This window comes from Citrus clementina, unplaced genomic scaffold, assembly GCF_000493195.1.
Source record: "Citrus clementina cultivar Clemenules unplaced genomic scaffold, Citrus_clementina_v1.0 scaffold_5, whole genome shotgun sequence".
Lineage (NCBI taxonomy): Eukaryota > Viridiplantae > Streptophyta > Magnoliopsida > Sapindales > Rutaceae > Citrus > Citrus x clementina.
The window spans coordinates 6,098,623-6,111,403 of record NW_006262201.1 but is presented as its reverse complement, the minus strand read 5'-3'; the positions used below and the strand labels follow the sequence as shown (position 1 = coordinate 6,111,403).

Sequence of the window (12,781 nt, the reverse complement as noted above, 5' to 3'; positions counted from 1 at the left end):
TTAAGAAAAGATTGTTAAGGAAAAAATAAAGGAGTATGTGGGTGATGATTTTTGCACTATAAAAGTTGACGCAATGTGTACATGGTGATGATAAATAAGAAAATGAAAACAAAAAACATAAATTGTGAAAAAGAATTAATCATGGACCTAAGGATGATCTAACATTCATGAGATAAAAATAAATAAAATGAAATTATTTTAGGAATAATTCAAACAGTAAAATACCTGTTATTGATCCTTTGAATAAGCAAAGACTTTAATATCTTGATGATATCTTATTGTGACTGAAAGCACAACAATCAAACAATTAGATGGAAGAGGCAGAAAAATTAAATTGTAGAATTTTATTCAAACTGGGTATCGATAAATCATAAATGGATGGTGTTAGTAGAATTGAAAATGATTGCATAAGAAAACACGAGTTAAGAGAAAAGGGAGGAAATATCATTTAAACTTTACTTGTGATTGAAGGCAAATATCTTGGTTCAAGAAAAGAAAGAGATAAATCGAGGAAGTTTGAGATAGCAACTTAACAAAAGCTAGAGAAAACAAAGACTTTGTCCAAGAAAAGAACAAGATGCTAATGCCCCGTAATCTAGTTTAAATCTTTTATTTTCCGTTTTTTTCCAATCCAAAAACGAAAGAAATGTACATTTGCTAACGAGGATTCAAAAACAGTCCTTTTGTCTCAAAATAAAATGAAAATAAATCATGACGATAAGATTGTAATATGGACATTCTTAAAATGATAGCATTAATAAAATAAAATAAATAAATAAACTCTACCTTATAGTGCCTAAGAGGATCATTTTCAACTTTCTAAAGTGCTCTGCTGAAAAGCCAAAGTTCCAGGGCCAATTAATTTAGAAGTGAAGCAAACGAAAAATAAATAAAGGTAGAGAATGGGAATGAAACAGTAAGAGAAGTTAGTCCTAGATGTCTTCTGAAACTAGAACATTTTAAATTTATTAAAGTTTCATTATAATATAATTCTTTGCCATCTCCATACTCTTGTACAAAGGTTTCTGCCGATATTTCCAAAATTTGGAATGTAATTGCTTTAATAATATTATTACTTGATAATCTAGTGATGATAGGCCTAGTAGATATGTTTAAAGTACAAAACAGAGTATCTGTGACGCCAATTGGTAACTAAAATCTAAGTAGTGACAAAATTTGAAATCAAAAGCAACCACAAGTGAACTGACATTTAAATCACCCTTGAAGGTACCCCATTAACAAGACTGTCAATAACTTAACACCGAACAGATTCCAAAAGTCACCTCAATTCTCTCTCTACAGTCATGACGCTATACTCCTAGTGTACACACTTGGCAGCTTATAAAGCCGAGCCCAGAAATTGGATAAACAAACTTTGCCGCGCTTAGTAACAACTTTAACAGAAGTTTGATTGGTCAGATGAGAATGAGTGACTCACGTGCGCATCACATGGGAGGGCTAATATGCAAAAATGTCAAACTTGGTCTGGACCTATATGACTAAAGCGCAAAACTTTAATGAGCAAAATATATTTTGTTCTGTTTTGATTAAATCTTTAACAATAATTATCATTAACTTTCAACTTGGACGTTGTAATTATCTTAATAAACGTTCCAACTAATCTAAAAGCAGGGATGACACTGACCCAACTCAAGAGAAGAGAGCTCCGCATATTAATTAATCTAAACAAGAAATTAATACAAATAAATAAAGAACTTCCCCCTCTAAGACTAAGGTTGTTGTTAAGAGAATCTATCTCTGAACCTCTCGCCGGTTGCTTCTACTGACAGGGCCAAATCAAGTGAGTTATCTTTATTTTTAAGAGACTTGATCGTGTGATTAATTAATATTTAACTCAAGTTAAGTTTCGGTGCCATTTGGAGAGATTGGTTTCGATCTGAAGCAATCACATGCTGAGAAAGTGCTTGAGAAGATAGAGGTCTGGGTTGAAATTTTTTTCCCCTAACACTATAGCTTTCCAATCAAAAGTCTATTTATAAATACAATCAGAAACCTATTAGGATTAACAAAAATTAATTTTGTTCCACTAGCGTAGAATTCTACTCTTGATTTTTGGGACATATCTACCCGCTATTCACATTTGTAAGAAAGAAAATTCACCTTTACCTGATTACGGGAGGGTCCATAATTCACTCCTCAACTTTTGTTGAGAGGGTGGGTTACCAATAGGCTATATAGGGATGAGATTAGGTTTGACCGAACATTATACAATTACTCCTCAAGAAATCCCCAGCAAATGAACTCATACCTGTGGAATAGGCTTTTGGATTTTTATTTACCATCCTGGAACTGGTTGATTTATGCTGATGTTGTAAATACGTGAATCTGGTTGATTTATGGGGGTGAATATCTTGGAAATCACTCAACTGAAGATATCTAATGGAATCAGTCTACTTGCTGCTTGTTAAAGAGACTGAAAAATCAAGCCAAATTTTAAAGTGGAAAGGAACAAATCCATGAACTCTAGGATACAAGAACTCAGAAATTATGGATTACAAGTCTACTTCTTGCTCTTACATGGGTATTTTCAGGATATTACTTTGAATATGTAAACAAGATTGCTATCAACTGTACTAATACATCATTAAATACATTCATATAGCTAATGGCTATAGCATTAAATATTGTCCATATCTCTCAATGGCAATACTCTTTCCCAAAAATTCCGCAGAAACTTTAACCTACGAAGCCGATACGGTAGCCCACTTTTAGAACCAATAATGTATTTGGAAACAGCTCCTACTAGGAGGCCATAGCGAAGCTCCTTATTTGACGATTCACTTGGTACAGTGAATCCGTTCGTTTAATTATTTCTTCATTTTCTTAGCTCACTTTCGGATATTATCTTTAGAGTAATGATACAACCACAAACTCTTGTACAAACTTATTTTGTACAAACTGACGTGACATTAATTCATTGGTTGAATGAAAATATAAATTAATAAAAACAAATCATGTGGGCCAAGTGATATTTAATTCAACCAATCTTATCATGCCACATCAGTTTGTACAAAATAAGTTTGTACAAGAGTTTGTGGCTGTATCATTACTCTTATCTTTAAACCCATGTATAAGAGCTTTTGTTTCAAGTTTTAGTTCATGTTTCACGTGAACATATCACATATTAACATTGTTGGGCCCTTACTTATCACTTTAAGGTTAATTTTGAGTCAAGGTATTTCTCTAATAACCTTTAAATTTGAATAAACTCTCTTTATTTAAAAAAATTAAACTTAAAGCAACAATCTTCAATCTTTGTGTTGAAAGTCAATGATTTCTTGAGTATTCGGATCATATCAAAGTAACTGCTCCGTGTTGGATTCTAAATTCCAAAGTTATGAATGACTTATTTTGTGCACTTGATAAGAAAGAATTTCATAGAGTATTTAGTTGTGGGAGTGCCAATGAAATTTGTCGCAAACTTGAAGTTGTCTATAAAGGTACAAATCAAGTGAAAGAGTAGAAAATTAGTAGGTACACAAGACAATATGAGTTGTTCCAAATGGAACAAAATGAGAGTGTGTACTCTATGTATATTAGATTTACGGACATAGTAAACACCCTAGAAGCCCTAGGAAAGACCTTCTCTAATAGCGAGAAAGTTAAGAAAATCATTAGGTCACTTCCAAAAGAATGGAGACCTAAAAGAATTGCTATTGAAGAGGCCAAAAATTTAAATACTTTACCCCTTGATGATTTAATTGGTTCTTTCGTTTCATATGAAGAAGATTTGTCAGCAGAGAAAGGACATGAGGAGAAGAAGAAAAGCATTACTCTCAAAGCCTCAAAATATGAGAGTGATGGGGAGAGTGAACTGGATGATGAAGAGTTGGTCATGCTAGTAAGGAGGTTCAGAAAATTTTTCAAGAAAACCGATGAGCGAAGAAAATTCAGAAACTTCAAGAACCAAAGGGAGAAGAAAGATGTAATCACATGCTATGAATGCAAAAAGCCTGGCCATATAAAATTGGAGTGTCCACTTATTAACAAACTCAAGAAGAAAGTCATGGTTGCAACTTGGGATGATAGCGATGAAGATTCAAGTGATGAAGAAGAGTCACAAGAAATATCAAACCTAGCACTTATGGCAATAAGAGATGATGATGATCTTAATGAGGTAAGTGATCCTACTTATGATGAATTGTATGATGCTTTTAAAGAATTGCATAATGAGTTGATGAAAATTGGTAAAAAGAATGTATGTCTTAAAAAGGAAATGGTAAAGCTCAAAAATGAAAATGAATCTCTAAATGCAAAAATTACATGCCTAGAAGTAGAGAACAAAACATTGTATGATAGAATTGCGTTATCAAATGAGAAACCTAGCACCTCACATGAACATTTAAAATCACACATAAATGATTTGAAAAAATGAAAATGAAACGCTTAAGAAAAAGAGCAATGAGTTAAATGAGATTGTTTTGAAATTTACAAATGGGCAAAAGATGTTGGATAACATGCTCAATTCAAAAAAATGTATATTTGACAAATGGGGTGTTGGTTATAAGCCAAACTTAGAAAAAAAATATTATAAGAACTACTTTGTGAAGAGTACATCTAGTAGCAATCAAGTTGTATGTCATTTCTGTGATCAAGATGGCCATATGAAAAATAGGTGTCAGTAAAAAGAAATGCATATTATGGTATGAAATGCATTTGGGGGTTCCAAAAGGAACCATTGCTAACTCTTAAGGACTCAAAAAGGTTTGGGTACCTAAAACTTGAAATTTTCTCTACAGGCATGAAGAAAAAGAAAATTAAATGGTATTTGGACAGTGGTTGTTCAAAGCACATGGCCAGAAACTATGCATGGTTCTCAAGCTTCACCAAAATTGAAAATGGTGGAGACATATCTTTTGGAGACAACTCAAAAGGAAAAATTCTTGGAATTGGAAATGTTGGTAAAGTTTCCTCGACTCTAATTAAGAATGTTTGTTTGGTTGAGAACTTGAAATACAACTTGATTAGTATTAGTCAATTATGTTACAAAGGTTATAAAGTTGTCTTTGATAAATTTAGTTGTCATTGAGAATTCATGTGATGGCAAGATCTTATTTGTTGGAAATAGATGTGGTAATGTTTATATCATTGACATAGAATGTGCATCTACTCTTGATAAATACTTTTTGGCACTGCATGATGATAGTTGGTTATGGCATAGAAGGTTAGGACATGCAAGTATGGACTTGATTTCAAAGGTTCATTGATTTCAATCTAATTTAATTTGTAATCTTTTATTTTGAGTAATTGTAAGTGTTGGGATACACTTGCGTTAAGAGATTGGGAATAATCTCTTGTTGTAAAGGTTCATTGACACCTTGGAAGTCAAGTGTAAGAATTTGAAACCTTGGAGGCTTGCTTAGTGAAATCCTTAAGCCCAGAAAGCTTGGAGGCGTGGACGTGGGCGAGGTTGGCCGAACCACGTAAAAATCTTCATGTTTGAATCTCTCTTCCCTTATCTTTTTATATTGTAATTAATTTAATTGTTATTGCTTTAAATTCATTTTAGATTTGCATGATAATTTGTTTTAGAATTAAATAATTTTTAGAATCCCAATTCACTTAAAAATAAAAATGATATGGACTCCATAATAGATAAAAAAATGAATTAGCTAGGTTGGTTTTAGATTAAAATGTCAGTGTTTCAAAAGTAAGGGGAAAAAAAGAAAATTGTACCAAGATTTCTCCTTTTCGACATTTAATTAAAATGTGAGTGGGGCCAAACCTGGCCTGATCCGTTGATGAAGAATATCAAAGTAACTAAAAAAAAAAAAAATTGCATGCTTTATGAGTCATCTAATTCAAATTCATCACTTTTTTTTCTTTTCTCTTTTTGATTTGCTGGCATGTGTTCTTTACAGAGATTAACTTTCACATATACATTGGTTAAAAAGTGCAAAAACAAACTCATTAATTATAAGTTTCTCTTGTAAGAAATTATGGGCAAGAATAACAGACGGAGGAGGAAGAAGAAGTTGGAGGTGAAGAAAATTTTTTCGGGGGAAGAAGAGCAGAGGCCCCAAAATGAGCAATCTCATTCCACAACGTCTACTTCTATTAAACAGGTTTGCTAGCGATCTGTGTGAGTGCTTTAATTTTCATGAATGCAAAATTGTTTCTCATTTGAGATATTCAAATGTACTTGCTCTTGTTTTACGTTGTTCAATTTTTTTCTTCATTTTTGTTTCTTCTGTAGGGATTTAGTACACATATAGTGGTGGAATATTAGATCTGCTTTAATTTTTTTTTTCCATTTTTTAAGAAAAGAATGCATAAGTTGCTTTTAGAAAACATAGTTCTTTGGGGGAACAACAATCTCGTGTTCCGCTTGAAGTTGGTTAATTTCCAAGAAACTACTGTTTTTTTACACAGATTTACGGGGTTAAAAAAAAACACGGAGAGAGAAAGAAAAAGAGAGGGAGAGAGAAATAAGAAAGGAAAACGGATAACTTTTCTTTGGAGAGGAAACATAGTGTGCCAAGTGCAAGAATAAAAATACTCATGGATGTAGTTAAATACACTTATACTTTAAACACTCCAATTTTATCGAATAAAAAAATTATTTTACTAAAATAGCCTTATGTTAAATTACTATCATTTACAATTTAGTATGATTATATAGATATTATTACTATTAACACCCATTTAAATCAATAATTAATTCAACGTACAATTAAACTCTTTTATTTTTTTAATAAGTGAGTTTTTAAATTGATTTATAAGTCATCGGCTCTCCTAACTAAATAGACGCGTTTTAAGTTGCAAAGCCCAATAACAAAACTTTGATGGGCTTTGTGCTCAAAGTGGACAATGTTTACTTGGTTGTTGAGTTTGAGCTATTACAATTGGTATCAAAGCTTACTTGCAACCTAATGTGTGGATGGATGTGATTTTGTTTTACTCCATTTCCAATGAGATGCAAGGTCCTCCAGGAGGAAGTATGTAATTATCTCACATAGATTTGTGTGACTAAGTAAACACATTTTGAGTTGTAAAACTCAATAACAAAATCGTAACAGGGTTGTGTGCTCAAACCGGACAATATCTACTCAGTTGTTGGCCTCAATCTATTGCATTTTTCTTTTCAATTTCAAATCCACTTCATCATGAAATAAAAAATACACAACTTTAACAAATATTCACCACCAACTTATATAAATTGTAACTAACTTCTGTCTGATTGAACTCTTCCCAGTCCACTAACAGAGTTAGAAAAGTTATCAAACACAGGTGTAAGATTCCTGAAGAAAGGTGAAAGTAAAAGCTGAAAAGCAAGAATTAATTACTAAATTGCGCCAATAAAATAGAACAAAAGAAAATATGACAGTGCAATTTAAATTGCTTTGATGTTAACCCTAACCAACAAGCATTCATGGCTGTGTGACAAAGATAATATGACCGGTCATCCACACATATTCAAATACTGTCACAAGTTATTAGGCTGAAGCTGAAGGAAAAATATAAATTCAGAAAAACAGTAATAATAAGGGAAAATAAATGGAAAAGTTAAATAAAAAATAAAGAAAGTGAGATTCTCATTTTCACATGGGTGTAAAGAGATTTGATTGAGACCTATTTTGGTATTTATTAGTGCTCTGAATAATAACTGATATTTAAAATTTCTAAGTAAAAGAGTGTTCAAAAGATATTTTAGAATGCAAATAGTGCCAACTACTACTAATTTCACACTAGAATATGCTTAAGCTAATTTCTGAATCATATATACCTTCCAAATGGATATTTCTGATTCATCCTTTTGACTCGAATGTTAATGAAGAAAACAGATACTACACTCAATTATCTTTACCACCTAATTCTGATCTTGATCCTCCACCCTTGGATATGCAGAATCTGGACATTGAGGATCCAGAAGATCAGGTAGATTCAGATACAGAAGAGGAGGTAGAAAATGTTGATAAGAACAATAAACAAGTTGATGAGATCACTGGAAATCAAATGACTAGAAGAAAATTTTGCTATCCGCAAAGACCAGGTGTACATGATTGTTCTTATTATCTTAGGACTGGCCGGTGCCGCTTTGGAATGTCTTGCAAATTTAATCATCCTGTTCCAAGACAGATCCAGGTGAGTTTTGGTTTTTGTGATACTCTCTTTTCAGCCTGATTCTGTGATGTTATATCTTTGAGATATTTATATCATATTTTTGAGAGGATAACTCAGGGTTCTGAGTTTGCAGTTAATCAAAATATTGGCATAATAGATTTTCATGATTTGACGCATATTGTTGAAATTGGTTCTTCCATAATCATTGGCAATCAGCCAAGATTATTGGCAATATTGTAGGCCTATGTCTTTACCCGTTACAAGCAAAACTTGTGCACTTAAATTTGGCACATCACGTGTTTGACGAAATTGTTGGGAAAATATGCTCTTTAAAAGCATATGTGTTTATTTAATTGTAATAAACTATTTTTCTGATTAATAAAATAAATGAGATATTTTATTCAAATATCTTAATTGCATTAATACTTGTATTAAAGTCCATTTAATCATATTATATGTATTTATGTGATCACCATGTGGATTCACAGAAGACATAAATATAAGTTATCTTATGATTAAATAAATTTAGTTCGCAGTTGATAAATAAAGTTGGGCACTTTATTTAGGTATAGACTGTAATAAATTCATTGAATGATTTGTCTTAATCATGTATGAATTTATTGATGTAGTACGACTACATTGAACAGGATCACATATGAGATTTAATTAACTTTGTAATAACTGTCAGACTTATTAAATCTCATAGGCGTTGATTTTACTGTAATCTTAATATTGAGTTAATTATGATTTCATGATTGTAATTGTTATTCCATTTGAGTTACCAATGGGCACGACACATCCTTGTGGTCAAGATTGCCCGGTATCTTGGTGGGAGCAATTATGAGTATTGGAGTTATGGATTAACAATATAGAATTTGTACAACACATCTCTTGATGGGTTTTCGGCACTTGATCATAGAATTCTCTGGCCAGAGTGTGTCAACATATTTAGTATGTTGAAAATGATCATTAGAGAAAACCAGTAAGGATCAAGGAATAAGATGTTATTAAATTGATTGGACAGTTGAGATATCAATTTAATTAACGATGTGGTACAAAGGATTGTGCAGTAAAGAAATCAATGTGGCTTGGGACGAATTATTATTCGAGCATACAATTATGGAAGTCAGTTCCAATCTTTTAGTGGAGTAGATTTGGAATTAAATAATTGGGCTAGTTTAATTACAGGCCTAATTATTGTAGCCACTATTGTATGTTCCCAAATGATCCCCGGGTTAGCTCATTTAATTGATTGCACCACTACTGGACTAATAAGCAAGATAACTAGCTATTTGGGTCAAAAGCCTAAATATATCATTTAGTGAGAGGCTCCATTTAATAAGCTTATGTGTAAGGGGCCTTATGTTATTTTACAAGGTGGGTCCCCTATTGAAAAAGAAAACAACGTGAGTTTTATTTAGGGCATTATTTGGAGCCTAGGGTTTTCACTAAATGGAGATATATAAGGCTTATTTTCTCTAAAGAAAATAGAGAAGCCACTTGATACAGATCAGAGAATAAGATTTTTCTCTCCATTGTTGAGAGAAAAATTTTCTCGTGCTAGTTGCTTTGGTAGTGATAAAGGCGCCCACACGTCAAGTGCAGATCGAATCTGAGTCATAACCTGGAAGATCATTGGTGACAGTTCGTGATCTAGCAAGCGTGGTGGTGACGGATCGTGATCTAACAGGAGTGGTGGTGGCGGATCGTGATCTAGGAGCCTAAATCATTTCAACGGAAAAAGCCAAATCGGATTTTCAAGGTACGATTTCTAGAATACCAATTCTTATATATTATATGAGAGCGATCTTCAAAAGGTTTAATAAAAATTTAAAAACCTAATTTTTCCCCAACAGAAATTACTATAACAAATGAGTAACTCATGTACTCTTTCTTTTTTTATCATCAATTATGTACTATAAATATGTACCTACCTGCAAATAGTGAAAGATACACACACAAAAATCAATTCTTTCATGAATTGTTCTTCTTCTAATTTATTTTACATGGTATCAGAGCTTTGATTACTCTCCTCATCATGAGTATTGAATCCAGCCTTTCTTTCATGAATTGGTCTTCTTCTAATTTATTTTACATATATATTAGCAAAGTTTAGTACTTACATATTTGCTTGGTTTTTGAGCATTTGGTCTAGTGGTCTGATTCTCGCTTAGTGGGGTGCCAGATGGTACCGAGTTCAATTTTTGAAGAGCTCAACATATATATTTATTTTTAAGGACAAGACTTATCTAAAATATCATAACTTGAAGCACTATGTATGAAATTTTTATAGAATTTCCAATCATTCTGTTAACTCCACCGATGCCTTGTCAAATCTTTATGAGGAGGCTTGAAAGGCTCGTGTAATTAGGAGATACTAATCTTAGAGAGAGAGAGAGAAATAAGATCGTGCCTTGAAAGGTAGAGTGTGTAGCTTTTGTAACCTCTGGAAATGAGAGTTCCATTGTAAATCCTTAGTTATTAGTAAAGGTACGGAAACCTATAGATGTAGGCCTAACAAAGCCAAACCACGGTAAATTTTGTTCACTTAACCAAACCACGGAAGTTTTGTTCATCTGTCTTTCTCTGTGTTCCTTACTTATTTGCTCTGTGTGTGACCTTCACATAGTTTTCTTCGTGTTTCTTTGTTTATTCTGCTTCTTGGCTTGAGCTGAGCTGTTCTTGACAACGATTTTGGTTCCAATCCTAACACCTATTGAAGTGGTGTAGTACATGTTTAGGTGATGTATGTGGTCATATCTGCTACAGGACTTATTCTGGTATGAAGTACTACTGACGTTAACTTTTATGAAATTCTTAGAGTCTCAATCAGTCAATTAACTCCAATACAGTGTCTATTGAAATGGTAAAGTATGTGTTTATATACACAATGTATAACTGTAGCTATGCTACAAAACTTTTTCTCATATAAATTATACTAACTGGAAGCTTTATGAAATTCTTACAGAATCCTAATAATTCAGCCAATTCCAACAGAATGTCTACTGGAAAGGTAAAGCATATGTCTTAGCAATGTCATATTTGATAAAAAGGTTGTAAGTATTTTCATATAAATTAAGTATATTGACTTAACGTAGGCTTTTTGACATTCTTAAAGAGCCTCAAGAATTCCATGAACTCCAATAAGCTGTATGTTGGAATGGTAGGGTATTATGTTTACACAAATTTTTCTGTTCAAATTATTTGTCTTCCCCATCTCAAAAGGCCCATCACTTGCTGAAAACAGATTACTGGAGAACAGCTGTTCGCTGTAATCAACTTCGTCATAGAGGTTCCTACGCTAGTATTGGAGCAGCTGCTTTCTTCCGAGCATCAAAATTTGTATGCAATTTTAGCTACATCATTTTCTGCTATGACAATGGTTTTTTGCACAAGTGAGTTTATTTACAGGGGAAGAAAGGCAAGAGTTGTATGGAGATGGAGGAAGATACCTTGGTTCTATTATCCATCGCCAAGTCCAAGTAAATCCAAATTATTTGGTTCTGCCATTGATTTTATTGGCTTACTTGGTGCCATTTTCCAATTTACGTTCACAGTAATTGCGTTTAGTTTCTATATCAAAAACAAGTACAATCCAATCAAAATTTCCATGTGGCCTCCTGTCTTTGCATTTTGTGTGATGTGGTCGCAGTTTCTCGACAATTCTCCGGAGGTGATGCTTCCACGGTATAGATCGATTGGAGAAATAAACCCTTAAAAATGGTTTTTAGAACCTGTATTTGGTTTGGAATGATGTACCCAAATTGTAATACTACTTCTCCCATGTATGTAATTTTTTTGTGTATGCTAGCCATTTAAATGATTTTAATTTTTTGAATCAGTTACAATTTATAAATATTATAATATGAGGTTTTAGAGGGAAATCTAAGTACATATACTTGTAGTATATAGCTTAGAAGTCTACTGATATATACCAATTAAAAAATTTATTCTCACTAATATTTGGAGAGATCATAAATGTGGAATAGAAAATATTTGAGTCCTTATAACTTCCCTCGCACTGGTCAAGGCCTTAGTGGCTTAATTAAAATGATTTGAGTGGACAAAACTTGATGATGTTATGCCTTTTGCCAAGATTTTGTATCCACTTCTTGTTTCCATAGATGGAGCCAAAGTAAAACTCCGAAATTTTTTCATGGGCTGTCCCAAATAAATGTTTCAGACAAATAATTTTCATGTGAAAATTCAAATTGACCCTCCAACAGTGTATCTTTTTGTTATTTTTTGTTTTAACCCATGTACAAAATGAGAAATTAAAATAATTATTTAAAAGACCTAAGTGATGAAAAAAAATTCATAAGAGAAACCAAAGTGCTATTCTTCCTGTTGTCATTTAATAAATCATACTGACTTCTTGTTTTGTGAAATTAATCCCTACAGTCACCGGCCGTACAGGATCTTTTGCCTATGATCGATGAGGTAAAGAATTTACAGTGTAAAACGTACATGAATTGCATAAGCTAATTTTTAAATTGAGAAATAATAAATTGATTCTATATTTAATGTTACTCTCGTTGAAAATACAAAAACGATCAAAGGTGCAAAAGTTGAGAACCAAAAGATTTGTGTTTATGTAGATTATCGTAATGTTGATGAGAAGGTGATCATCGCACTCTCTATCTCTCTCTGTGTATTGCCCTTACAATGGCGATTGGTCAGGTCCAACCCCAGGTCG

At 32.7% G+C, this 12,781-nt stretch overlaps 2 protein-coding genes across 2 annotated transcripts; both read left to right on the top strand.

Annotated features, from left to right (window-relative positions):
• Nucleotides 1-5,929: 5,929 nt before the first annotated feature.
• Nucleotides 5,930-8,204, top strand: LOC18041604 (zinc finger CCCH domain-containing protein 43). The gene is made up of 2 exons (XM_024184955.1): nucleotides 5,930-6,086; nucleotides 7,870-8,204. The coding sequence occupies exons 1-2, from the start codon at nucleotides 5,961-5,963 to the stop codon at nucleotides 8,143-8,145; spliced, it is 402 nt and encodes a 133-aa protein (XP_024040723.1). The 5' UTR covers nucleotides 5,930-5,960; the 3' UTR covers nucleotides 8,146-8,204.
• Nucleotides 8,205-11,196: 2,992 nt separating this feature from the next.
• Nucleotides 11,197-11,892, top strand: LOC18041851. Its single transcript, XM_006431633.2, has 2 exons — nucleotides 11,197-11,248; nucleotides 11,333-11,892. The coding sequence occupies exons 1-2, from the start codon at nucleotides 11,219-11,221 to the stop codon at nucleotides 11,801-11,803; spliced, it is 501 nt and encodes a 166-aa protein (XP_006431696.2). The 5' UTR covers nucleotides 11,197-11,218; the 3' UTR covers nucleotides 11,804-11,892.
• Nucleotides 11,893-12,781: the final 889 nt, after the last annotated feature.

Coding starts and splice junctions, on each gene's coding strand:
- LOC18041604 (XM_024184955.1), top strand. CDS start 5,961: ATGGGCAAGAATAACAGACGGAGGAGGAAGAAGAAGTTGGAGGTGAAG. Junction 6,087..7,869: donor CGTCTACTTCTATTAAACAG/GTTTGCTAGCGA, acceptor TTGGATATGCAG/AATCTGGACATTGAGGATCC.
- LOC18041851 (XM_006431633.2), top strand. CDS start 11,219: ATGAACTCCAATAAGCTGTATGTTGGAATG. Junction 11,249..11,332: donor ATAAGCTGTATGTTGGAATG/GTAGGGTATTAT, acceptor TGCTGAAAACAG/ATTACTGGAGAACAGCTGTT.